At 40.2% G+C, this 27,567-nt stretch overlaps 1 protein-coding gene across 3 annotated transcripts in view; it reads left to right on the top strand.

Annotated features, from left to right (window-relative positions):
* Txndc11 (thioredoxin domain containing 11) overlaps nucleotides 1-27,567 on the top strand; it is a 72,881-nt gene that overhangs the window by 19,905 nt on the left and 25,409 nt on the right. For all 3 annotated transcript variants that reach the window (XM_085694550.2, XM_048433209.3, XM_048433210.2), the window contains one exon: nucleotides 8,891-8,984. In XM_085694550.2, the coding sequence (XP_085550676.1) occupies nucleotides 8,891-8,984 (94 nt within the window). The remainder of the gene's footprint in view (nucleotides 1-8,890; nucleotides 8,985-27,567) is intronic.

The raw sequence follows: 27,567 nt of genomic DNA, 5'->3' as shown, positions 1-27,567 counted from the left end.
TGATAATTAACAAGAATGGGATGGTAGGATCTAGGATTTTCTTCCTAGGTAAACACTGGCACGATACTAACTTACACCTTATGTGTGTAGCTAGAAGCTGCAGTGAACTTGCCCAGGGACACTACGGAGGAATAAGAGAGCTTTAGTCATGTCCTTGCAAGCGTGTTAGATTGAGCTTCCTCAAGTTATTCCTACTTATTCTCAGATAGCTCTTCTTGCCTCTTTGTTTACAGACAGATGTAGTTTATTACCATGGACAACATAGTCAAACAGAATGTGGGTCATAGTTATTTTGGTGGTCTTGAAGTTGATTGAAAAGGAGTAGGATGAAATTTTAACTGGTTTTATGTCTTCTAATTTTAGCGTTTCTTTTCTTTTTTTTTTAAAGGTATTATCTCTCAGGTATTGGTAGCTTCCATATCAAGTGCTTTATTTTTAAAGCTCATGAACAAAATAATTTGATTTTACTTTACAACCTTCCTACCAAATACCAACAGTATTGTTATTTAGAACTTTTATATTTGTCCCAAAATAGTTTCTAAACCTTTTAATGAATTTCTGTAATTAACTTAAGATGAATTATTTAGCATATGTCTATTTATTTATTCTTTTTTTGTTGTTGTTTGTTTGTTTTTTTGAGACAAGGTTTCTCTGTATAGCCCTGGCTGTCCTGGAACTAGCTCTTGTAGACTAGGTTGGCCTCGAACTCACAGAGATCCACCTGCCTCTTCCTCCCAAGTGCTGGGATTAAAGGCGTGCACCACCACCGCTCGGCTATTATTCTTAGAAGTTAAAAATACTAAATTGTTTTAAAATTAAATGGGATGATAAGAGGCCTTAGGAATCTTTAGGGGTTTGTATGAGTAGGGTGTTGACAAATTGCTAGGTGAGAGAAAGCCTGAGCATTTTGCAGAAAAGCTTGAATGCCCAGTTCCTAATAATATCATACTGTTTTTGTTTTGTTTTGTTTCTTTGTTTTCTCTAGACAAGAGTTTCTCTGTGTAGCTTTGGTGCCTGTTTTGGAACTAGTTCTGAAGACCAGGCTGGCCTTGAACTCACAGAGACACTCCCCTCCCCCCCCTCCAGCCTCCTGAGTGCTGGGATTAAAGGCATGTGCCACTATTGCCAAGCTAATATAAAATCTCAGTGTTGAGCAAGTATGCAGCATTTCTGTCAGTTCAGAGTGTTATATTACTATGAGTAGGGTAGTTTTACAATGAGTTAACATCAAGGCAGAAATGGTCCAAGTGCCAGCGAGGCAGGGGAACTGGAGAGTTGTTGTAGAAGGTAAAGGCACTGGCTGTTCTTGAGAACCCTGGTTCCATTCTCAGCATCCATGTGGTGGTTCACAACCCATCTGTGCTGTACCAGTTCCAGGGCATCCAACTCCCTCAGGCACCAGGCATGTATGTGGTTCACATACACACATATAAGCACTTAACAGACTTACATATCTAAGTCTAAAAAAGAAAGGGGAAAAAGGACTTTTAAAAAACACATCAGGGTAACTGTTCATGAGGCCACTAGAGGATGTGTGCTATCTGCCAAAACTTACACTATTCTGCAAATGATGGGTGCTTCCTTAACAGAAGTATTACAGGAGGTATTTGCTGGCCATCTGTAAGTAACTGGTTTCTGCCTCCTTGCTAAAATGACTACTAACCGTCTGTACATCATGGAATGGGGTTATATCACACAAAGTAGGTCAAGGGATAACCTGACACCCATTGTGTGTTGTTGTTTTGCTAAATTATAAAGTTTGTCAAGTGCATATTGTTTGCCTTGTGCTAGGCACTCTGAGATGGAAGTATAATTATGAAGAAGAGAGGACTGTTTCATAGATTGACAGCAAATGGGGTATGCTAAGCAAGCTTCAGAAAACAAATGAACAAGAGGCACTAGGCTGACTAGTGTCCTCCTGATATGCATGTCTGTGTGAAACTTTAGAATGTAACCTTACTTGAAAATAGGGTCTCTGGAGCTGGGCATGGGTGCACCTTTAATCCCAGCACTTGGGAGATAGAGATAGGAGGCTCTTTATGAATTTTAGGCTAGCCTGGTCTATATAGCAAGTTCCAGGGCAACCAAGGCTACTTGGAATGACCCTTCCTCTCTCCCTCCACCCCCCCCCCCAAAAAAAAAACCCCAAAACACAAAAGTGTCTTTGCAGACATAATTTATCAAGGGTCTTGTGATTAAGTCACCAAGAATTTAGTGTGAAATCCTAAACCCCTGTGACTGTTGGGCTGACAGAACAGCAGCTGCTTTGGAGGGGGACTGAAGGCTGCGGCCACTGGAGCATTGCAGTCTCAGAGCAAGCCGGGTCTGGAGCGATCTGAAGCTGGAAGAAGCAGGAAAGATATCCCTCCCCACCTCCCCAATTCTCTAGAGAGTAGGGAATGGTTGCTGTGGTTCTGTACCACCTGTTTGTGGTAATTTGTCAGGACAACCTTAGGGAATGAGGTGGTTTCAGATTGTAAGTGCTGTGATGTGAGAGTAGTGATCTGGGGACTGGGGAAGTCCTCACTGGGAAAGGATAACCTAAACAAGATGAAACCTGTGTGATCTGGCCAGACCAGACCTGAGGAAGTTGGAAAAAGTACAGAGCCCTCAAGGAGGACTGGGATTGTTCAGGCCAAAGAAAGAGAACAGTGAGAGGAGATAAAGCTTCAGGGCTGTGTTCTGTTCCCATTGTGTCTCCAGATGACACTCAGTTGACTGAGTAAGAAACAGACAGTGGCTTGTTCACTGGGGCCTGGTTAAGCTTCTAAGAACCGGGAGAGACACCAGGACATTACCAGATTCTAAGCCTGCTGCCTTGCTGCCCGCTACCCAGTACCAGTTTGGCCCTAGTCCTCAGCTTTCTTCTCCAGAAGGGCCTCTGTGAGGGTGTTAAGTACAGGATGTGTTTGTAGCTGAGCTCACAAAGGCTCAAGTCTAGTAAAATCTATTTGGAGATATATTTGCTCCTCACCCTTGTTTTCTCAGATTTGAACAAGACATGTGGAAGGAATTGAAATCTGTGTAATTAATTTATGTTATTTGTTGAATAATGACATGACTTCTGTTGAAGAGACTTTAGAATTTGGGGGAAATCTTTGTAGATTTTGCTTTACTTACGACATAACCAAAGTTGCTTTCAAATTTAATCTGCAGTAGAAGTGAACAGCTCACTATTACCCACCGCACATTACTCTCTTTGTGTTATTTATTAATTAATATTGATTATGTTATCAAATGCCTGCTCTCAGAACTTAGTACAGACTGCTGCAGTATTGCATCTGTCAGCTAGCACTTAGGATGCCTGTTATTTCTTAATTTGTTAAGCTTTTTATTTTTAATTATATGCATTTGGGGAATGTATGCATAAAAGTATAGGTGCCCTCGGAGGCCAGAAGAGTTTTTGGAGCTCTTGAGTTGAAGGCAGTTATAAATAGTGCCCAATATAGTTGCTGGAAATTGAATTCAGGTTCTCTTCAAGAGCAGTATCTGCTCTTAACTACTGAACAGTCTTTCTAGTCCAACCTGTTGTATTTTAAATAGGTAATATTTTACAGTTTATGCAGGGTTTTTTTCCTCTAACATAATATTATATTGACTATTTGGGAGTTTCACACAATGTACCCTATCATATTCTCTTCCAAGTCCTCCCAGGTCCACATCCCCATCCTTATGACCTCCCCCAAGAAAAAAAGAACAGAAAAACAACAACAAAAATAAAGTCCAATTTTTGTTGAGCATGGTCAAACTCCCCATGGTCAGTGCCTTAAAACCGAGTCCTTCACCCCCACCAGAAGCTGTCTACTCTGAAGAGCTACACTTCTGGATCCCTGTCATAGTTTTTAAGAGTTCTCTTTAATGGCTTCCTGTCTAGACTGTTTCTTCTTTTGTGGGTGGGGGAGGAGAGGATGCCTTTTATATCTCTCATTGTCAAGTGTGAGTCTGTGGGCATCAATCACTGCAAAAGAAGTTTCCTTGTCATTTTCCATCAGCAGCAGCACAGATCATGGATATCACATGGTTTCTGACCCCAGCATAGACCACAGACCTCAGCATGGTCTCCAGTGGCAGTATAAACCACAAAATCAACACAGTCCTCAGATGTAGTACAGGCCACAGACATCAGCATTAACATCGTCTGTGGCAGCATCACAGACTTCAGCATGACTCTCAGCTGTAGCACAGACCATGGAACCATCATGACCCTCAGTGGCAGCACAGGCCACAGACATGGCTTCAGGTGGTGGCAGGGACTATGGATACTAACACATCCCCCAGCTGTAGCACACATCACAAATATGAAGATGGCTTCTGGGAGCAGCATGAACTCTGGAGATCTTTAGAGGAGGCCCAATTCAGAAAATGAAACACAGTCTTCACTGCCTGTGCACTGTGTTTCATTCCTCCATAGTTCCCACCTCTCCAGTACTTATTTGTTCATCAGAGTGGTATTGCAAACTTAAATGTGTCACACATTTATGGGTTTTTATTTTTGTGGTTGTTGTTGTTTTGCCCAAACAGCTTTACTTGCAGAAATACTCATTGTAAAAAGTCACTGGTCTGGTTCAAGGTTTCCTGTTTCTAATGCACCGTAAATACTGGACCATTGCCAAGGCTCATCTTGGATTGCCCAGTATTGCCCAGAGTCAGAGTGATCTTGCAACTAGGCAGGGCATCTGGGAGCAGGATTCGTGTGAGCTACTGGTGACTGCATACCTCTTCACCCTTGGTGTCAGCCATCCTGAGTTGTGCTTGCAGTCTGCCAGGAGTGCTGCTGCTCCAAGTTCTCCTCCTCTCATCAAGTAGTGTGGGATGCAGCAGAGGAGATTCTATGCTGTGGGCTGGCACAATTGGCTAATGTCACGTTCTTTGCTGCACCTGCACTCTCTCACACTGCTCCCATACTCTTTATTCCTCAGCTCCTCCATGGCAGTTGATGGGCTGACAGCTAAGGCGGGAGGGGGCATCAGCTCAGCAGCAGCATCTCTCATCTGTGTACCAAGCTCCACATGGCTACTGTGGATTGTCAGCTGTTACAGGATGCCAGGAGCAGTTTTTTACAACTTTTACTCATTTTGTACAGTCAGGGTGAAGCTTCTGTTCTTGGTTCTTCACCTTTGATGGTGAAGAATGAAAATGATTTTGCTGTGTATTGCATTGTACTGCTTGAATTTCTTGTATTCTGTGGGACACATATTGTAGGGTACCCTGAAGTTTGCAGTGCCACTCTGATGAACATGTAGCTGAAACTACTTGACAGTTTCCATACCAGTTTCTCGGAAGATAAAGGCTCCTTCATCCACACAATATGTGCTTCAGCAGTAGGGCTGGGAGTGTCAGCGTGAGTTAGGGGATTTACCTAGAACACACAAAAACCCTGGGTTTGATTGCCCACCACTGGCAAAAACTAAAAACTGCCACAGTGCAAACAAACTTATACTTAAGTGTTCTCAAAGGGTACTGCAATGGGTACAGCAAACAGTCCAAGTGTTTTTCATTTTCAAAGATGTAACATGGGGGGCTGGAGAGATGGCTCAGAGGTTAAGAGCACTGCCTGCTCTTCCAAAGGTCCTGAGTTCAATTCCCAGCAACCACATGGTGGCTCACAGCCATCTGTAATGAGATCTGGTGCCCTCTTCTGGCCTTCAGGCATACATGCAGACAGAATATTGTATACATAATAAATAAATAAATAAATATTAAAAAAATCACAAAGATGTAACATGGAAGTCTATAAAGGTTGTTAAGTGAGTAAAGGCACTTGTCCCCAAGCCTGACAACCTGAATTTAATCTCCAGTACTCACATAGCAAGAGGAGAGAACTGACTTCTTAACATGCACCATGGCATGTGTATATCGCCACACACACAAATTTTAATTTGGATTTTTCTTGGGGAATCAGAATTTGTATTCATTTTACTTTCAGTTTGTGCATGCGTGCTCATTTTTATACATATGCAATTGTATGCATGCATGGGTATGGATAAATGTATACCTGTGGATAATATACATGTCCATTTTCATGAACCCCTCTGCTGTGGTATAATACTTTTGTACACTGTAAAGATTTATCTCTCATATTGGTTTAATAAAACATTGATTGGCCAGTAGCCAGGCAGGAAATATAGGTGGGGCAACCAGAGTAAGAGAATTCTGGGAAGTGGAAAGGCAGAGACAGATGCAGAGGAAACAAGATGAGAATGCCTTACTGAGAAAAGGCAACAAGCCACATGGCTAAACACAGACAAGAATTAGGGGTTTAAGTTGTAAGAGCTAGTTAATAATAAGCCTGAGCCAATAGGCCAAACAGTTTATAATTAATATAAAATGTGTGGGGTTTTTTTGGGACTGAACAGCTGCAGAACTGGGTGGGAGAGAAACTTCTTTTTATACCTCTCTAAGGTAATGTGATGTGAAAAGAGAAATAAAATTCACATGTGGTGTTTATTTTTATTTAGAACTAATTTACTCCATGACTTTGGTTTAGGAGAGTGATCAGAAATTTAAAAAATTTAAATGAGTCATTATCTTTCTATTTTCATACAGTATTAACAGTTTCTAGAATTTCTGACGGTTCTGTCTTTTGTTCATGGTAGCAAAGCTTATTCTTTTATGGAATGGCTGGAAACCTTAAGAAAGCAAACATGTTGTGTTGTAAATTCACTGTAGGCTGGCTTGTTAAGGAGTTCTGAAGAAGCAGGACAAAAGTTTCCAGTGTTTGCCTTTGTACTGGGGCTGGGGTTAAATGGGAGAGTGTGTTAAGAGGCCCTGGGTTCCATCCCTAGAACTTCAAATTACATGAAAAAACAGCTTTAATTTTTCCTCAGTTTGAGAAAGTGGCTGTTTTTGCTAGATTTTTCTAGATGTTAGTATTAAACATTTCATCTCAGTTTTTTCCCCAGAATGAAGACCAGTTGAGTTAATTGAATCTGAAGAGTTAACCAGATAGTTTAGACTGAAAAGAGGCTCTTCCAGTATAGATCAGAAATGTCCTCTTTTGTGCGGTATACTGATTTTGGTAGGGAAAGGACTTTTGTTGTCTAAAAACAGGATTTCATGCAGCCCAGGCTGGTCTCAAAATCATATAACAACTTTGAATTTATTTAATTTTATTTTATGTGTATTGATGTGAGAGTGTCAGATCTCCTGGAACTGGAGTTACAGACATTGAGCTGCTATGTGGGTGGGTACTGGGAATTGAACCCAGGTCTTCTAAAAGAGTAGCCAGTGCTCTCTTAACCACTGAACCATCTCTCAACTTTGAACTTTTTTAAAAAAATATTTATTTATTTATTATGTATACTGTGTTCTGTTTACATGTATGCCTGAAGGCCAGAAGGGAACATCAGTTCTCATTACAGATCGTTGTGAGCCACCATGTAGTTGTTGGGAATTGAACTGAAGACCTCTGGAAGAGCAGCCAGTGCTCTTAACCGCTGAGCCATCTCTCCAGCTCCTCAACTTTGAGCTTTTGATCCTCCTGTTTTTACCTGCCAAGTGCGGGATGTGTATAGGTACCACTGTGCTGGGTCTTTATTTTTTTTTAATTTATTTTATTTTTGTGACAAAGTCTCAATGTGTAACCCTGTGTAAAATAGGCTGGACTACTGTTTCCACCTTCTAAAACCTGGAATTATGGACTTGAGCCACCATAGCTGGTTAACACTGGTTTTAAATGTTATCAACATATATAATTTCTGTCTTAAATTTTTAAAAAATATTTATTTATTTATTATGTATACAATATTCCTTCTGTGTGTATGCCTGAAGGCCAGAAGAGGGCACCGGACCTCATTACAGATGGTTGTGAGCCACCATGTGGTTGCTGGGAATTGAACTCAGAACTTTTGGAAGAACAGGCAATGCTCTTAACCGCTGAGCCACCTCTCCAGCCCCCTGTCTTAAATTTTTTGAATCCAGTTTTGTCCCAAGGATTTGCCTTTTACTAGGAACATGAGGCTGAGGGCATTGGCTAGAACGGGGCTCAACTCCATGAGACTAACACCTTATGTTAAGACTCTCTTCACTGTTACCATGTGACGAGTTGGCCCTGATGCCAGTATGCAACCATTGCTTACGTGAAGGTCACCCTAAGGCTGTATAGTTAGCTCCTGAAGTTTTGGCTTGAGTTTGGCTCTTCTCACTCTAGCCTCATCATTGCTTCCTCAGGGATCTCAGAGCTGCTGGGCTTTTTAAACAGGTGTTATTGCCACAGAACCAATCCAGACAGGGGTGCCATGGAACCCTCAAAGAGGGAGCAAGCAAAGCAGATGTGTTGGGGAGCAGTTAACTGTAGTTTGGCATGTTAAAGGACTGTTCTGTGCTAAGTTAATTGTAGTTTGGCATGTTGAAGGACTGTGCTGTGCTAGCTTAGAGGAGTAGATTAAGCAGGTGACATTGAGTTTGAGAAGGAGGAGGAAAGAGGGCCAGAGTTGGGTCTCTGTAACTAACCTGAACAGAAAGGGACCTTGCCATCAGTGGTATTGGGTGTGGGGAAAAAGAAGAGACCTGGTTACGGGGAAGCCAGCAGGTGTAAATTTACCAAAGGGGGAGATAAATTTGGAGAGGAAGTTGATTGAAAGAGAAACCCAAGAAAAGTACAGTGATGTTACTGATACAGTTTACCCAGAATGGTTGAACCACAAGGAATGAAAATCTGAATATGGTGAAGTTTGGTGCCAGGGCTTTCTGCTGCCAACAGAAATGGAGAAGTTCACTGCAGCCCATAGTCTTCCTCAGGTGGTCAAGGTTAGAAAATGAAATGCAGCAATACATTTTTACCACCCATGTCTGGCATCATGTTTTTATATACTTAATATAGCAACTATTAATCATAGGGATGACAGGACTGACAATGCCTCTGTCACCTAATGTGCTCTTGTCCTTGCAGCCTGGCGTACTTGGCTACTTTGAGTTCAATGGCTCACCCCAGCCCCCTGGCTACTTGACCTTCTTCACCTCCGCATTGCACTCTTTAAAGAAAGGTAAACCTGATGTGTGTTAAGACATTGGCACTTTAGCAGAGATGTACTATTTTGATATGTTTGGCTTATAGTATCTTTATGATTATATCTTCTAGTTTGCTAGGTTCCTTTTCTCAAGGTATTTTTAATAAATATCTTGTTTAATTTTCATTAACAAAGCATTGTGCTATTCCAAATATATTCTCTTGCTGGACATGGTGGCACATGCCTTTAATCCTAATTTTGGGAGGCAGAGGCAGGTGAATCTCTGAGTTCCAGATCAGTCTGGTCTACATAGTGAGAACCTGCCTAAAAATTAATTAATAAAATAATCAAATATATTCTTTATTATATTTAGCATATTATTATAAAAATAGTTTGACCCTCTAATGACAAAACTATGTTCTGTGCTTTAAAATGTGTTTGTTAATATTGTTGTCATTTGTTAAGTGTGAAGTTGACAGGGTTTGGTCTGACTCGGTGCTTACCTTAGCTACTAGCTGGCTATGCCATAGCTTAGCAGGACCCTCCCTTCACAGGGTGGCTTCTAAAGGTCGCAGGTCCATTGTGAGCCTGTGCCAGTTTCACTCCTCTCAGGTCCATGTCCTGTGTACGAATTCCATATTCTCCTCTTTCCATATTGTTTTGTGTTCTCTCAAGGTCATGACTGAGTCTGTCAGTTCTATTGGCTACATTCATCTACGCACTTGCCTCCAACTCTTGTTACCACTGGTGCTTTACCCACACCTGGACTAGACAGTGGACACTTAGCTGTTTCCAGCTTCTGCCTTCCTACTTCCATGATACCCTGATTTCAAGTGTTAGTCTTGTCTTGAAGGTAAAGTGCCCCAAACCCTCTACCTGTCAAACTCCTATTCATCCTTCATGGTCTCGCTCAAATATCACTCTTACAATTCAGTAACAATAAGTCCCTCTCCCAACCTAAATTGAGTTCTTTGTTATTTCTCTCTACTTAACACATACATGGATGCACTTATGAATCTAATTATAAAATAATTTATTTAATGTCTTTCATCTTTCCCATACTCGGGTTTCTGAGGGTAGGGATCATGTGTTTTTCTCCAGTGACTGGCATGTAGCAGGGTATTTACCAAGTGAGAGATAATGTTAATGGCTATACCATGTTACCCTGATAGATTAACCATCTGGGTTTTTGTTTGTTTGATTGTTTGTTTCATTTGTTTGGTTTTTGATACAGGGTCTCACTATGTAGCCCTGGCTGTCCTGGAACTCAGTCTGTAGACCAGGCTGGCCTTGAACTCAAAGATCCTCCTGCCTCTCCCTCCTGAGTGCTGGGATTAAAGGCGTGCAACACCAGTGTCCAGTTTACCCATCTGTTTTTTACTGGGTGTTAGATTACTTCAGGTTTAAAAACTTAAAACAGCATATCATTATTATATCACTGGGTGTTAGATTACTTCAGGTTTAAAAACTTAAAACAGCATATCATTATTATATCAAACAGTTATGTTACTGACCATTTTAATGTGCGCATTGTCTTGAGGTTTTTTGCACAGAGAATTGACTATGCTCACATTTTCTTGTCTGAGAGATAATGGGAGAGAAAAAACGGATTGTTATGTGTCTCCTGTCTACCTGAAAGACTGAGCTTCACAGCCTCAGGTGACTAAGACTTAGTGAAATTTTCCCTCTGCCTTATGCTCTTTCACTGAGCTTCCTCCCAATCCTCTCTTTTCATCTTAGACAAGGTCTCACTAAGGTGTCCAGGTTGGCTTTGAACTTTAAGTTCTTATGCCTGAGCCTATCAAACAGTTGAGATTGTAGGACTGTACCACTAGGTTTAAACTTTCAAAACAAAATACAACTTAAATAGTTTAAGAAGCACACATTCAGAGCATTTCATGGAAGACCATAAATAAAGTTATATATGAAAGGGAACCCAGTGACCCCTAAAAGGAAGGCAGCATTCAAATTCAGATTTCAAGATACAACAGCCTTCCTTCCTTCCTTCCCCTTTCTTTCTTAAAGCTAGAACAACAACAACAAAGCTTAAAGCAAAACAAAGATAAATAACATGGGGTGCTCAAGAGAGATAGAAGACTCAAAATTACTCCAGTCAGTCATGTTGGTAGCACTTATGGTTCTGGCTACTCAGACTTCTGGACTCAGGACTTCTGGAAGGGCAGCCAGTGCTCTTAACCTCTGAGCCATCTCTCCAGCCCCATGAACCATTTTCTTAAGAAAAAGACACATTTGAAATTATTTTTTCCCTAATTTTGAAGGATTACCTAAGATGAGTCTTGCCTTGAATATTTGGATTTCTTTCTCCCTTTTCTCTCTCTTGCTCGAAAGGACAGTTTTTTTCCTTATTGTTAATAGCAGAAGCATGTAAAAGAAAGAGAAGCATGTGCTTACTTTTTTTAATGGGACAGTTTCAAATGTAGATTGTAGGTTACTGTCTGTCCTATTTAGACTGTGCACAGAAATTGAGGCCTGGGTCAGGTGAGTTGAAGTGCTTAGACTGTTGTGTAGGGAGCAGATACCCCAGCTAGATACATACGTCTTCTCAATTCCTCCACTGTTTTTTGTTTGTTTTTTTGTTTTTTGTTTTTGAGTGTGTGTGTGTGTGTGTGTGTGTGTGTGTGTATGTGTGTGTGTATGTGCGTGCGTGCGCGCGCGCACTGAGGGAAGGGGAGCCTAGGACTCAAAAGTAGAGACTTACTCTTGATAAGCCTGTCTTAATGATTTTTTAATTGTCTTAGAACTTAGTTGGTGACACACAGCTCTAATCAGTACTCTGGAGGTAGAGATAGCAAGATCTCTGGTTTCAAGGCCAGTCTGGACTACTATCAACTTCAGGACAGACAGGACAATAAAGAGAGACCCTGTTTCAAAATATAGACAAATGCAACCAAAATAAATAAAGATATTGAGTTCTGACTCGCTGGGGCCCTGCTAGAGGAGTGCTCACAGTTGCCTCTGGGGAGCGAGGGTAGAATTGCAAGATCAGCTTTACCACAACCAAACAGCTGTTGTTTGATGTCTTTACACATTAGGGTAAAGGAAATTAGGGGAAATTTGTATACTGTCTTAGCCCTGTAATTTGGTCTGCTGCTCCTCTTTACTGTTTGAACTTTCTCCTTTTGCTTGATTGCATGTCCTGTTTTTCTGAGGTTTGCTCAACCTTGGTGCTACTGTGTCAGCTGTTGTAATATGCCTGCTAACAGATATGGACAGGAGCCTGTTTTATTTCTGCCCATTATCTTCCCAGTCTCCTTACTGCTAAGAAATAATGCTAACATTAGTGTCACCTATTTGATATTCATGTGTGTATGTGTGTCATGTGTGCACAGTGCCAACAGAGACCAGAAGATGGTCTTGGAGCCCATGGAGCTGGAGTTACAGGTGGTTGTGAGCCCTCTAAAGCTAATACTTCCAATTGCCAAGCTGTCTTTCTAGCCCCACTAGCATTATTTTTGATGTGCTTAAATCTTAGGTCCTGAGCCAGGCATCATGTTGCACACTTACAAATACCAGCACTTGGGAGGCAGAGGCAGAAAGAAAGATCCTAAATTGGAAGTCAGTTTAGGCTGTATTGCAAGATCTTGTCTTAAACAAACATACCCATTGACTCTTTTTCTTGATTTATTTCTTTCTGAAAATCCTATTAATAAATTTTTTTTAAAAATTAAGTTATTTATTTAACGTTTTTCACTACTTGATTTTACTTTGTGGAACACAAATTTCCCTTTTCATTGGCTAATCTGTTGTACCATTTACAACTTTTCTCTGTCAGAGTAGGGGCTTCATTAGCCCAGACTGCAGGCTCTAGTGCTTATGGATCTGTTTTGGTGTTTTCTTTTACTCTAGATTTCTACTTTGTGCTACTATTTGATTGGTTGGTCCATTAGTTTTTGTCACATAGTCACAATGTGTATCTCATGTTGGCCTAGAACCTCCTTTGTAGCCCTGACTGTCCTGAAACCCCCTCTGTAGTTCACACTGACCTTGAATTTACAGTAATCCGCCTGCCTCTGCCTCCCGCCTGCCTCTGCCTCCCGCCTGCCTCTGCCTCCCTAGTGCTGGGATTAAAAAGGTGTGTGCCGCCACTGCCTGACATAAAAATGTTTTTTGAGACCATCTCCCCTTTGTACTCCAGAGTGACATAAAATACAGGGAAAACCTCACAAATGCTTAGATAAGAGTCCTTACCCCTTGCAGCAAATTTTGGATTTTCATTTCATCTGATTGACTAAAAGAGATCGCAGTGTGGGGAAGATGAGAAGCAGTGAACTGGAAGCTGGCAGTGTCTCACCTCACCCTAGAATAAGGTCATTAATTTTTCTTTGATTGAGTTCACCTGTATGGAAATTTGGAAGTTGGAGATGGAGGGCTGGTGCTTATTTTATAAGTCTAGTTTGTGCGTGAATAAATAGCTTAAAGTCTGTAGTTCTTCAGGAACCACACCCTGCTGGGAAGTGCCCACATACACACAGTTTGTGCTTTTGAAAGACCATCTGCAGGAATTCTGTCACCTGACTGGCCTTAGGTGTGTCCGCCAGCGGTTGTGTCAGTTGTCTTCCTCAGTTGCTCTCTTTTGAGACAGGGTTTCTCCTTGAACCTGGTACTCCCCAATTGTCTAGATTGACTGGTGCAGGGATCTCTAGGGATTCACTGCACCTATCATCCAGGAGTTACAGACATATGTTGTGACCATGGTTGGCTTTTTTATGTGGGTACTGGGGATCTGAACTGAGGTTGTCACACTTGTGCATCAGGCGCTTTACTGACTGAGCCATCTCTTTAGACCAAGTAAGATTTGAAAGTCCTGTGACTTTTGTCCCATCACTGCTTCTCATGCCATGCTTTCGGATCGTAGCTTTGTATATAGCAGTCACTGTGAGTCTTCCTGGAGCCCCTTCTTGTTTCTTCCTACTTTTTTCTCCCTGGTTTATCACCGTCCTGATACAAGAAACCTGATAAACTGAATTAAAATTTACATGGTACCTAAATGCCACCTTGAAAATATACTGATTTATTAATGTCAATAATTTCCATTCCTTTCTGTTACTTTGTGTTAGCTTTATTGATCTGCAGATTCAAGTGAGTATTAAAAATTGTCTGTTCAATAAAGCTGAGATAGGAGAATTGCCTGAGCCCAGGAGTTTAAGGCCAGCCTAGGTAACATATTGATATCCTTTTTTTCTCTTAAAGAATAGTGTCTTTGTTGAACACGTACAGTTTTTCTTTTTCTTTTTTTTCTATATTTATTTATTTATTATGTATACAATATTCTGTCTGTGTGTATGTCTGCAAGCCAGAAGACGGCACCAGACCTCATTACAGATGGTTGTGAGCCACCATGTGGTTTCCGGGAATTGAACTCAGGACCTTTGGAAGAGCAGGCAATGCTCTTAACCACTGAGCCATCTCTCCAGCCCCCCGAACACGTACAGTTTTTAAAAAGCGTGTGTACGTTCAGGTACCCACAGAGGCCAGAAGAGAGTATTAAATCCCCTGGAGTTGTAGTTATGGGTGCTGGGAATAGAGCTCTGAGCCTCTGCAAGAGCAGCAAGTGCTTATAATCACTGAACTATTTCTCCAGCCCCACATGTACAGACTTTTAAATCGCCATTCCTTAAAGAATATAGTATAAGAGCTGTATTATGTAGAGTGGGTTAAAGCACACAGGCAGATGCAAAGGTAATATGCAAATGCTGTGCTATTTTGTGTAAGGAACTCGGATACCTTGGTTGTTGGTCCCTCAGGGAGTCTTGGGATGCAGCTTTTTCCCAGATAGCAAAGGACGACTGTTCTTTTTTTTTTTTTTTTTTCTGTTTCCCCAAGGCCTGAGGTATTCTGTTTTAATGGTTGTTTTTTAGAAGAAACAGAGGAGGACCTTCTTATTGCAGTATAGGTCCTCTCTTCTAAGTGGTGGCACCTGATAGAACTGAGTGGAGAACCATGATTTGCTGATAAAAATGAGTTTTTTGCACAGGAAAAAATCCCTTCTCTATGTGCTTAATTGTAAATAAAGCTTCTCTTGAGTACTTTTAGGGCGGCTAAGATATGGTTCAGGTGGTAGAGAGCTTGCCTCACATGCGCAAAGCCTTGGCTTCAATTCTTAGCACTGTGTAAACCTTGTGTAATGCATGTAGTTTCAGCACTTTGGAAGCATAGGCAGGAGTTCAAGATCATCCTTAACTACTACATCTGTCTGTCTGTCTGTCTGTCTGTCTATCTATCTATCTATCTGTCGTAAGTGTGAGGCTAGCCTAGACTATATGAGACAGTTTCTTAATTTTTAATTTTTATTTTATGTAAACAAGTGTGCCTGTTACAGAATCAGAAGTAGTTTACATTTCTAGGGGAACATAGGAGTATTGGCAATAGTTTATACATAGGAAACAGGTATTTCTGCAATGTGTCCATTTCTTTGAAGGATTTTCATTTATTAGACTTGTTTATCTTTGGGGTCTGAAGTCATCATCGGAAGTATACTGGGGCGGGGGGAGATACCAGCAACACTGGAAGAGTTGTTACTCTTTAAACAGTCCTCTTATTCTGTTTCCCAACTCATCTAAAACCTGGGGGAGAAATTAGAAGTTAATGAGAATAAAATAAGAGTTGTTTCCAGGCCACACTGCTTTGCCTATTGGAATGTCACTGTTTCTCAATGTTAAGAAGAAAAATTGCCCAGAAGAGAAATTTCCCTAGAGGTAAATTGCACCTTAGTCATACTGATTAAATGCTATGTAGCTTTATCTGGTGACAACTTAGTTATGAGGTAGACCATGACATACTTATCATTAGGTGTCTGTATGCTATGTCTCTTGACACAATATTCCTCTTTGATATCCCTGAGAGATTAGCTCACATAGAGGTCTCCTGGAGGTCTAAGAGCTCTGTCTTGTTCATTTCTGTCCTGTTTGTTTTGGGGGATCCTTGGGTATAGTACTCATAGCACACCAAGTGCCTCTGAGACAGTTAAATTAAGCTGAGTTTGTAGTTAGGGTGTCACAACTCTTTCTGAAAGGGGGAATATCTTTGATGGTAATTATCCCAATATTGGAGTGGTTCTGATGGGGAAGTTCAGGAGGCCCTGTCCTGTGTCCTTCAAAGGTAGCTGGCCATTATTAAGACTCGTTTGCTGCTGCATTAATCATCAGACTAAAATAGGTTTAATTCCTCATAGCTAACATTTAAAGTGTACATTAACCACATTGGACATGCACTGTTGCCAGATACCTCCAAATGAAAAGCCCTTGTTGAAGGATATGATATCTCCTGAAAGTTTTTTTTAGGGGTGATGTTCAAGACAGGGTTTCTCTGTGTGACTCTGGCTGTATTGGAACTTGTTCTGTAGACGAGGTTGACTTTGAACTCAGATCTGCCTGCCCCAGCCTTCCAAGTGCTAGGATCAAAGGCCAGTGCCCCCATGCCTGGTCCTCTAGTCTGTTTTTCAATGAAAGTAGCTTTGCTTATTTTTTCTTCAGCATTTGAAATGTTACTATTTTGCCTTATTTATGTGGTTCATGGCTCAAGAAGTTACGTGCTCTTCCCAATAATAAACTAAGTTTTAATATTGAATTTGATACTTAACAAAACAGATTGAGATGAGAACATTCAGAAAGCCCCTAACAAAATCCTTGATGCAAGCTTGAGAGTCCAGATTGACGTGAATGGAAACCATTGGGAATTTCACGTTTTTCATTTTCCTTGCACTCTTGGTGAGCTAAATAGTGGGTGGTGACAAACATGTGTACAAGAAACAGGAAAAGTGACCAAAGTTGTCCCTAGGGTACATGGGAATTGGAGTGGAGTAGTCTGTTATTGGCAAAGAGTCCCAATCCTTTAACAGATGGCCAGGAGCTGAGACTGAGGAGTCAAAGCAAGATGGCTGACCACTCAAAGCCCACCAGACTGCACAAGCACCGGTGTCTTCTGTTACTTCCCCTCACATCATGTCATGAAGCATATCCTATTGTGCACTTAATAGTGTTTCTATGAGCTCTAGGGACACGGGGCCCATTACTTATCACTCACAACAAGCACCAGACAAGCCAGTTGTCTGTCCATGTATTCTACAGTTTGGGCTCTGATCCCCTTTATCTCATTAGCTATTGACACATACAGCTGTCTCTTTACTGAGATATTCTTCCAGGAGCTTGACACATTTGTAGTCATCTTTGTTACCATTTACCACTGTGTAGTTTAGAGATTTGAAACTGACTGATGACCAAGCTAATGGACTTCATTAATTTTTTTTTTTTTTTTTTTTTTTGGTTTTTCAAGATAGATTTCTCTATGAAGCCTTGGAACTAGGTATGTAGACTAGGCTGGCATTGAACTCAGACAGACCCGCTTGCCTCTGCCTTGATTAAAAGCATGTGCTGCCACACCTGGCTTTTTGTTTTTGTTTTTGTTTTTTGAGGGGATTCATTTTAAATTCTTCAAAAAAGGTTTGTCTGTTTGTTTGTTTCCTTAAACTCTCATGGAGTCTAGGCTAACCTCAAACTCCCTACATAGCTGAAGATGTCCATGAACTGATCCTTCTACCTCCTGTTATGCCTGGCTTTCATAGTTCTTAATTAAAATATTGGAACTTACTATTTTAGAACAAAAGAATTCATTCTATAAGTGACAAAGAGTACTGTTGTAGAACATGTTGGTGCTCGCTTTAGCAGGGTACATATTATCATTTATAAAGAGGTGATAGGGGACCCAAGGGTTGGCGGCGGGTCCCCTGGCGGTTGGCCTGAGGCCTCAGTGGGAGACAGACACATACGCCATGCAGAGAGATCTGGGATATAGAGTTTATTTAGTGGGTTATGGAGGGGGAAGGGAAAATTGGGGGAAGGAGAGAGAGAGAGAGAGAGAGAGAGAGAGAGAGAGAGAGAGAGAGATTGCTTGCTTGCCTTGGTGGAAGCAGGAGGTTGGAAGTGGACAAGGCTCTTCTCTTAAAGGAACAGAGTACCCAGGTGACAGAGCAGGCCAGAAGATTACAACATTTCCTTCTTTTCTTATAATAAAAAGATGGGGAGTTAGGTACAGCAGGTTGAAGGAATTAAGATGGCAGATTCTCAATTCTATTTCCTGCTTAATTATATGTGTCGAAGTTTTTTTGTGGGGACTGAGAAAACTGGGTGCTGGTCACATCCTGGGGTAGCTGGTCGCTTTACTCCTGTCCATGATTTGTGGTGTGGAACTGTCCAAGGTGTTCTTGGGCCTGGCAAGGTGTTGGCAGAACAGAGGACAAAGTTTAGGAAGGAAAAAAAATTTCAGGACCAGGGAATTGAGAGGGATGTATCTGACCTGTTTAAGGTGGATCCTTTAATTTGACTCACTGGAACTTGTAAGAATTTTTAAGTTTGTGAAAACATAAGTTTTAGACACATACATTGTATACACAGCAGCATATTCATGTCAGAATGATTGTGACAGATGTTTTTGCACAATGAAAAGTATTTTTAAGACTGTGAAAGGCAGCATGAGAGAGAAATTTGATAGCTTATGTTTGACCTCACACCTTTATAACTTGCAGGTACACTATTTAATAACTTGAATTTGTATATCTTAAGATTCTGAAATTTGTTTGGTGAAGCCTCAAATTTGTCTTTTTAAACTGACAAAACCTCTCTGCTGTCGAACTGTTTCCGAGACCTTTGAGAAGGATAAAATTTTACTTGAGTTATTGATTAAAAAATGACAGAATTCTTACTCTATTGGCTACCTAGAGCCTCTCCTCAGGGTCCTCCATAGTTGTTGAGGGTCGTATTTGCCTTTTGTTGTTTAACGCCAGGCCTGCCAGGTTTTGAAAGATCCTGTGGGTTAAGAAATCTGTAGGAAGACAAGCCTACATTGACCTGAGCAGCTAGGCAAGTTGATTTCATTTGATTCTTTGTCCATGTCTAAAAAGTTTCAGTTTAGATAAAAGGCAATTTTTCCCATATGGTTAAATGCCATATTCCCCAGATCGCTGAGCATTTGAGGGCTGTTTATCGGGTATAGATAAGTGATGACTACAAGCATAGGATCTGCCTGGAGAGCTGAATCCAAGCTAGACTGTCCTAGCTCTCAACCTGACAGGTGAGATTTACACTTGTGAAAGACAAAGAAGAAAAACTGCTTGCAATAGAAGCTTAGCAGTAGAACTGACAATAGTGGAGAACAGCTCGGTATATTTTATAGCAGAGTTGGATCACATATACCGTATTTTTGTAAGAGAATTAAGAATACATACCAATTTAAAATATGAGACTTACTGCTTTTTTAGTCTGGAATGAGATAATAAACAGATTATTTAAAACATTTTAACAGTAATATATGTATATTTATACCCAGTTGAATTTAAGTTTTATACACATATGCACACAGAGTTAAAGCTAACTTATGTTTATTCATAGTTAACTTGAGTCACATGCATGCGTGCGTGCACACACACATATATTAAACAGGAATTGGGTGCAGTGGATGTTTTTGTTGGTCCTACAAAAAGCATGCCACTGCACAAAACATATGTAGCAGAGTCAGTAAGAGGAATTTAGGGACAAGTAAACCTCAAGACTAGGCAAGGAATAACTCAGTAAAGACGGTCGGACTTGGTCACCTGACCTACTCTTAGTCAAGATGGTGGTGAGGTCACCTGACCTGCCATTAGTCAAAATGGTGGCGGTCATGTGTTGTCAGAGAAACCACATTTTTAGAGCTAACAGTGCACTCAGATTATTCTTAGACTGTAAACTTCTTATGTTGATCCAAGTATTATTCACATGGGATGGCAAACTTTAGATACTTCTTCCTGGAAAATTTCCACCATGTACAGGAGCTATGCCAGAAGTATGATCTTTATAAATGTCTTTATGTATGAAAAGTAAAGTTTTAGAATTGCAGTATGTTGGCATTGCTAGGCTCTGCTTTGTTCAGGCAACCTGTGCTTTCACACCGATGCAGTTAAACTGGCCTTTGAATGGCCCCATTCAGTCTCTGGGTCAGGCTGTCAGTTTTATTTTTCTGCTGCAGCATATTCTGTTGACTTTGGTGACTACCAAATAAGTGTCCTTATTGACTAATTTTCCTGTTCTTCTCACTGCAGCTGTTCTCCAGGATTCACCTTTTCCTGTGTACAGTGTCGTTTATGTGCTTGCAGTTCATACTTAGGTGCTGTTTTTTTTTTTCCACTGATCTTTTTCATTATCTGAATTTTACCTTTTAAATTTTTTAAAAGGGACTTGGGGAGTGGCTCAGTGATGGAGTATTTGCTAGCAGGTGGAAGACCCAGGGTCCATCCCTAGGACTGGAACATACATATTTCTTTCCCTTTTCATCAACCTCTTCTCTAAGAACCTGGTACGTTTCAGCCGGGATTGACACTTGGAGATGAAGATCTCAGTGCTGGGTGTACAATAATATATTATTTGTGTTTTTTAAAAAATATTTATTTGTTTATTATGTATACACTATTCTGTCTGTGTGTATGTCTGCAGGCCAGAAGAGGGCACCAGATCTCATTACAGATGGTTGTGAGCCACCATGTGGTTGCTGGGAATTGAACTCAGGACTTTTGGAAGAACAGGCAATGCTCTTAACCTCTGAGCCATCTCTCCAGCCCCTATTATTTATTTGTATTTTAATAAATAAAGCTTGCCTGAGGGTCAGTACAAAACAGCCTCACTAGTTCAGCCACACAGGCCAGGCAGTTGTGGCACACACCTTTAGTCCCAGCAGCCACACTGGTTAGCAGTAGAGGCTGGGCAGGGGTGGTGCATGCCTTTAATCCCACACTAGAGAGAAATGTAAGATGGGAGGAGACAGGTCTCATGCTCAGTCTTATTCTGAGGATTGATGGAGGCAAGATTGCCATTTTGGTTTGAGGTAGAAGTAAGAGCCTGTGGCTGGTTGCTTTGCTTTTCTAGTCTTCAGATTGAGCCCCCATATCTATCTCTGGGTTTTTATTTGTGTTATAGTTGGCGCCCAATGTTTGGGCTATGAATTCATGAAAAAGCCATTTGTTTGCCTGTGACTTTTTAGCTATTGACAGAGGCTAAAGCTGCAGGTGGAGCTCCAGCCCCACCAGCTAGGCTTTCTTTTCTTTTTTTTCCAAGTCTCTAAATGAGTTTGGGATTTTTCTGTTGAAGCCTCTCTGAAACAGTCTCTAGCTACCACCCAAACTCCAGAAGCACCTGGGCTCCAAACACCAAAGGACTCACCAGCCTTAGACTGACTGATTCTGCCTTCAGGCAGACCCCTACCACACATGGTTTTTTCTGAACCCCGGTACATTTTTCAGACAGCTGACACACACACTCTTTTTCTCTCCCCCACTGTGAGTTGAGGGCTTTCCCTGAACCCCCTACTTGGGCTGTTGCCAAACTAGGTAGCTGACTTGAAATCCAGTCAGGCTTTTCCTGTTCTACACAGCAGCAAATAAGCCACATACCTTCATCAACTTGTTGGTAGATTTGGTAAGACAATTGGGAATTCTTAAAGGGAAGAATTAGTGTTAAAAAGAGAGTCCCCCCCCCCCACATTAAAAATGGGAAACACCATTACACTGGAGGAATTTGGGTCTCTGTATGAAACATGCTGGACAGTTTGAAAATGGAATGATTAAATGAGAGGATATCTAATTTAGAAGGAATTTATGTAATGTCAATTGTAAACTTACCAGCTTTATCATTTTTGTCTTATCACTAAAAATGCTAGGGTACACACCTTAGAAGAAAAAAAATCATGAAACAGATCACAGAGATATTTAAATCCAGACAGAGGAATTTAATGGAGAACCAATTCAGTGTTGCATTATAAGAATAGAGAAGAGCAGCATTAAGTTTTCAGACAACCAACCTTAACATATCCAATTACAGGAACTGCCAAATGGCAGAGGCTCTGTTACAGCTAACTGAACTCCTTGCCAATGTTAGATTTGAAGAGATTCAAGGAAGCAACAGTCTCATATGGCATTCTTTTCACCTTTTGTGAAGCAAATGATAAACTTGTGGTCACTTTCCTCTCTGTCCTTCGGACCCTATACATTTGAAATCTGGCAGATAGGTGTGTTCCATTTTGTAGAATTTGAAAACCTAAAATATGTATACCACACCATTGGTTCCTATTCAGGTTTTCAATGGGAAACTGTTTTGAGTTGGGAAAAGCCTGATTTATTAATCATACATCTGCTAGAAGTCATGGCTATCACAAATAAAGACAGATAATGCTCCAGCATGTGTCTCTAAGAAAGTGAAACAGATTTTTGCTTATTATATTAATCATATTGCAGGCATACCACACAATTCTACAAGTCAGGCAGTTATAAAAATATCAAATCGAACTCTAAAGTATATGTTAAATAGGAAAGGATGAAAAATACCCATAGAAATTGGTTGCATAACACTTTATTAACTTTGAGTTTTCTAAATGATAATGAGAAAGGAACTGCAGCTGTGGAGAAACTTTGGATAGTCCAAAAAAAGAAAAAACCTACAGAATTAAATCAGCTGATATACCTTAAAGATGTACTGACCTCAGAATGGGAACCAGGACATGTGTTACTTTGGGGAAGGGGTTTTGCTTTTGTTTCCACAGGAGAAGAAAAGCTATGGATCCATCAAAATTGATAAAGATTCTATTTGAACAAGAGACACTTCTTATTTAGAAGAGATGATAGTTCGTTAAGCACCGTGGCTGTTTAATATAAACTAACCTATAAAATTAACACATGCTTTTCCTTTGATCAGAGATAACTTGCCAAAAGAGAATCTCCCAAAGTACATGGTTGGGGAAGGGTTTTGTTTCCGTCTTTTCAGGAGAATGAAGACATCCAGGTAAGGAATCTGAAGACTATTAGAAAATTAAGACATCTGAAGAAAAACTACAAATCATCCAGAAACAATGTCTCAAGAAAAGGAGTAAATTAACTGTTGGTGTATCACAATTCCAACAGGATAAAATTTCATAAATCTTCCCAAATGTTTGTTTCTGCTGTTCTCTACAGACATATAATACAAATAATCTTTTTGTAGTCCTGGTTAAATTAAAAATTAAAGTGGCTTTGGAGTTGGAGTGTGGCTCTCTCCTTCTCTAAACCCAAGCATGCTTATTTAAGTGAAATCTAAAATCTCTGTCTCGTATCAGAAGACTCTCCTAATATGGGCATATGCTACTAATATGCTACTAATCTCATAATCCTTTGTCTTTTTTTAAAATATTTATTTATTTATTTATTTATTTATTTATGTATGTATACAATATTCTGTCTTTGTGTATGTCTGCAAACCAGAAGGGGGCACCAGATCTCATTTCAGATGGTTGTGAGCTACCATGTGGTTGCCGGGAATTGAACTCAGGACCTTTGGAAGAGCAGGCAATGCTCTTAACCACTGAGCCATCTCTCCAGCCCCTTTGGCTTTATATTGACTCTTTAACAACTTTTCTTTTTCTTATTTTCGTTTTTTAGTTTTTCAAGACAGGGTTTCTATGTGGTGTAACTGTAGCTATCCTGGAACTAGCTCTTGTAGACCAGGCTGGCCTTGAACTCTCAAGAGATTCTACCTCTTCCCCCCAAGTGCTGGGATTAAAGGTGTGCACCACTACCGCCCGGTTTTTAACAGCTTTTCTTTCTTTTTTTTATTTATTTTTATTTTTTTATTTTTATTTTTTCAAGGCAGGGTTTCTCTGTGTTTTTGGAGCCTGTCCTGGAGCTAGCTTTTGTAGACCAGGCTGGCCTCAAAATCAGAGATCTGCCTGCCTCAGACTCCTGAGCGCTGGGATTAGAGGTGTGCACCACTACCGCCCGGCCTTAACAGCTTTTCTTAAGGTATAAAATTCATAAGATTAATATATATTTTAAACTTTTTGTCATATTAATGGTCATACAGAGTACTAACTAATTCTAGAAAAAAGTTTCCTCTATCTTTCTGTACATAATTTTGGGTTCAAGTATCCAAAAGTAACCTGGGGCCCAATGACTATGATCCTCCAGGACTGTAATAACAGCACTAAGCTGAAAAACATCACCTAGAGATTGACTTTGGACTACAAACTGCTCAGAACAATTTTGAGGTGGCTAGCTGAGATGATCCAGCCTAACAGACCACTCTAGCCAGAACGTGAGACAAGCCCTGCACTTTCCCATTACACAGAGACTGGACACAAACGATACAGCTACCTCTCTTGGGATTTGACAATTAACCCGTTTTTCTTTTCAGGATCCCCTAAAGATGCCATTGCCCCCAAACAGACAGCAGGAAGTAAATTTAAGAATATAACATACATGTTCCCAAGAGGTGGGGTGGGTGATTTTTTGGTCATTCAATGGGTAATGGATATTGTCATTATTTGGGGGGTTGGTTACAAGTTGTTATTGGTTACGATCAGGAGGAAAGTTGAACAAAGGAGATTAGATTCAGGGTTCTAGTTTTGAAGAAAGGGGGGGTATAAATATAGGATAAAAGGGTAGATTATTGAATCTACTCTGAGAAGAAAAAGGGGAGGCTATAGATAAAAGGCTAAGATAAAAAGGAAGATTATTGAATATACTTTTAAAAAGCATCTGCTAGTTTTAAATATTTTACATTGGATTGTTCTTTCATATATTGTATTCAAATTTTGTATATTGATACAAATTTGAGATGAATTTTGTTAAAACATACAATATATATGTTTCTAATCTTGTTCAGTACACCGATTTTAACAATGTAATGCAGATTTCTAATCCTTGAAAATCATTATTACCAAGTGTTTGGATAATGAAGTGCAGGTTAGTAATTAGTCATCTAGTATAATCGAACTTGTAGTCATATTAGAATATGTTTTCAAGGTCAGACAGAGATATATTTTAAATAGACAGGTGATCTTCAAACACTACAGAATATGGCATTTAAGATGTTTTAATAGCATAGTATCTTTTTTCTCTTTTTATGATGATGAGACATGTCTGCTCCTGGTAGCACCAATCTACTTGAGAGAAGACAATGGGCACGGAAGAAACTCTACATTGAAATTGAAGACTAGCTACTTATAGTTTTCCTTGCTTACCAGATGCAGAAAGCAAGTTATGATAGAAAGTAAATTAGGTACAAAGCTTGGACTCATAGGATACATAATGGAGTATTTTCTCTGACTTTGTCAAATGCAAATGGACTAGACATTGTTATATTTATTGCCTGTATATAGTTATTGTACTAATTGTATATATTTTTTCTTATTGGTTGCAGTCTTTCTTTTTTATTTTAGACAAAAGGGGAAATATATTTGTATTTTAATAAATAAAGCTTGCCTGAAGGTCAGTGCAAAGCAACCACATTCGTCAGCCATACATGCCAGGCAGTGGTTGCACACCCCTTCAATCCCAGCAACCATACTAGTTAGCCACTGAGGCTGGGCAGTGGTGGTGCATGTCTTTAATCCCAGCAAAGATTATTCCTATAGAGAGGAATATAAAATGGTAGGAGAGGAGTGCAGGAGGGGGTCAAAAAATGGTTGGAGATAAGTCTCACGCTTAGTGTCATTCTGAGAATTTGTGGAGGCAGGATCTACATTTCAGTTTGAGGTAGAGGTAATAACCAGTGGCTGGTTGCTTTTATTTCTGATCTTCTTGTTGAACCTCAATATCTGTCTCTGGGTTTTTATTACTCGTGCTGCCTGGGGGTGTACTCTTCAGCAGTATCAGTGAGACCTCACTTCAAGGTCTAGCAGATAGAACCAGGAAGCGTATGTGTTTATACTCTTGTGATATACATGCATTCATATTTTTATATTGCATACTTAACATGCAAATTAAAAGCCAGCTTATACAATGTTCTCTGATTCCAGTGTAACACATTTTAGCTTCCCCCTCCTTCGGTTTACAATGTGTTTACAGAATTGCTGTTTATAGCCTTGTGGGAATCCTTCTTTCCTTCCTTTTTTTTTCTGATTTTATTGAGCTATACATTTTTCTGGGATTGTGATTTGTAGGCTGGCTTTCTTTGCTTTATGCTTAAAAACCACTTATGAAGTGAGTACATACAATAATTGTCTTTCTGGGTCTGGGTTACCTCACTCAGTATGATGTTTTCTAACTCCAACCATTTGCCGGCAAGTTTCAAGGTGTCATTATTTTTCTCTGCTATGTAGTATTCCACTCTGTAAACGTACCACATTTTCCTTATCCATTCTTCAGTCAAGGGGCATTTAGGTTGTTTCCAGGTTCTGGCTATGACAAATAATGCTGCTATAAACATAGGAACACAGTCCTTGTGGTATGATTGAGCATCCTTTGGATATATATCCAAAAGTAGTATTACTGGGTCTTGAAGAAGGTTGTTTCCTAATTTTCTAAGAAATGACCATACAGATATCCAAAGGGGCTGTACCAGTTTGCACTCCCACCAGCAATGGAGGAGTGTTCCCTTTACCCCACAACCTCTCCAGCGTAAGTTATCATCAGTGTTTTTGATCTTGGCCATTCTTGGAATCTCAGAGTTGTTTTTTGATTTGCATTTCTCTGATGACTAAGGATGTTGAGTATTTCCTTAAGTGTTTTTCAGTCATTTTAGATTTCTGTGTTGAGAGTTCTCTGTTTAGGTCTGTACTACATTTTTTTGATTGAATTATTTGTTCTTTTGATGACCAATTCCTTGAGTTCTTTGTATATTTTAGAGATTAGCCAATGTGGGGTTGGTGAAGATCTTTTCCCATTCTGTAGGCTGTCGTTTTGTCTTGACTGTGGCCTTTGCGTTTCAGAAGGTCCCATTTGTTAATTGTTTCTCTCAGTGTCTGTGCTACTGGGGTTATATTTAAGAAGTGGTCTCTTGTGCCAATGCATTCAAGTGTACTTCCCACTTTCTCTTCTATGAGGTTCAGTGTGGTTGGCTGTTGAAGTCTTTGATTCAACTGGACTTGAGTTTTGTACATGGTGATAGATATGGGTCTATTTTCATTCTTCTACATATTCATATCCAGTTATGCCAGCACCATTTGTTAAATATGCTTTCTTTTTTTCCATTTGATATTTTTTGCTTCTTTGTCAACCAACAGTCAGGTGTTTGTAGGTGTGTGGATTAATATTCTGGTCTTCTATTTGGTTCCATCGGTCCTCTTGTCTGTTCTTATGCCAATGTCAGGCTGTTTTCAGTACTGTAGCTCTGTAGTAGAGTTTGAGGTCAGGGGTTGTGATGTCTCCAGAAGTTCCTTTATTGTACTGGATTGGGAAACATATTTCTTAATGAGATTTATGGATGTGGTCCAGTTCTCTTTGCTCTAAATTGTGCAGTTCTGTAGTTACTGAGGTTGGATCTTTCTCCTTCACCCCTCGCTGTGGTGTTAATCATTTGCAGTTGTATTTGCTAGTGGTAGCATTCTACAATAGTTTTCCTCCATTTCCTTTGGCTTCGTTTGGATTATGTGAACATGACTGTGGCTCTGAGTCAAGTTCAGATAGCCTTACTCGGGTATGCAGGCCTCCTCACAGACCACTCTTTTATTTTTTGGTTTATTCTTACTGCTTTTCTCTTGTGTCACGTCAGACTTGTCAGGTTTTTGTGTAAATTGATTACCGTGTAAGGAGGCATTCCTGCTGTTCTGCCTACCTGTCCTCACTTGGCAATGCTGGAGTGTAGGGTTTGGTATTGAAGAACACTTT

The sequence above is a fragment of the Myodes glareolus genome, chromosome 9 (assembly GCF_982192425.1).
Source record: "Myodes glareolus chromosome 9, mMyoGla1.1, whole genome shotgun sequence".
NCBI lineage: Eukaryota > Metazoa > Chordata > Mammalia > Rodentia > Cricetidae > Myodes > Myodes glareolus.
The sequence above is the reverse complement of the archived record's forward strand: the minus strand, read 5'-3'. Positions and strand labels throughout refer to the sequence as shown.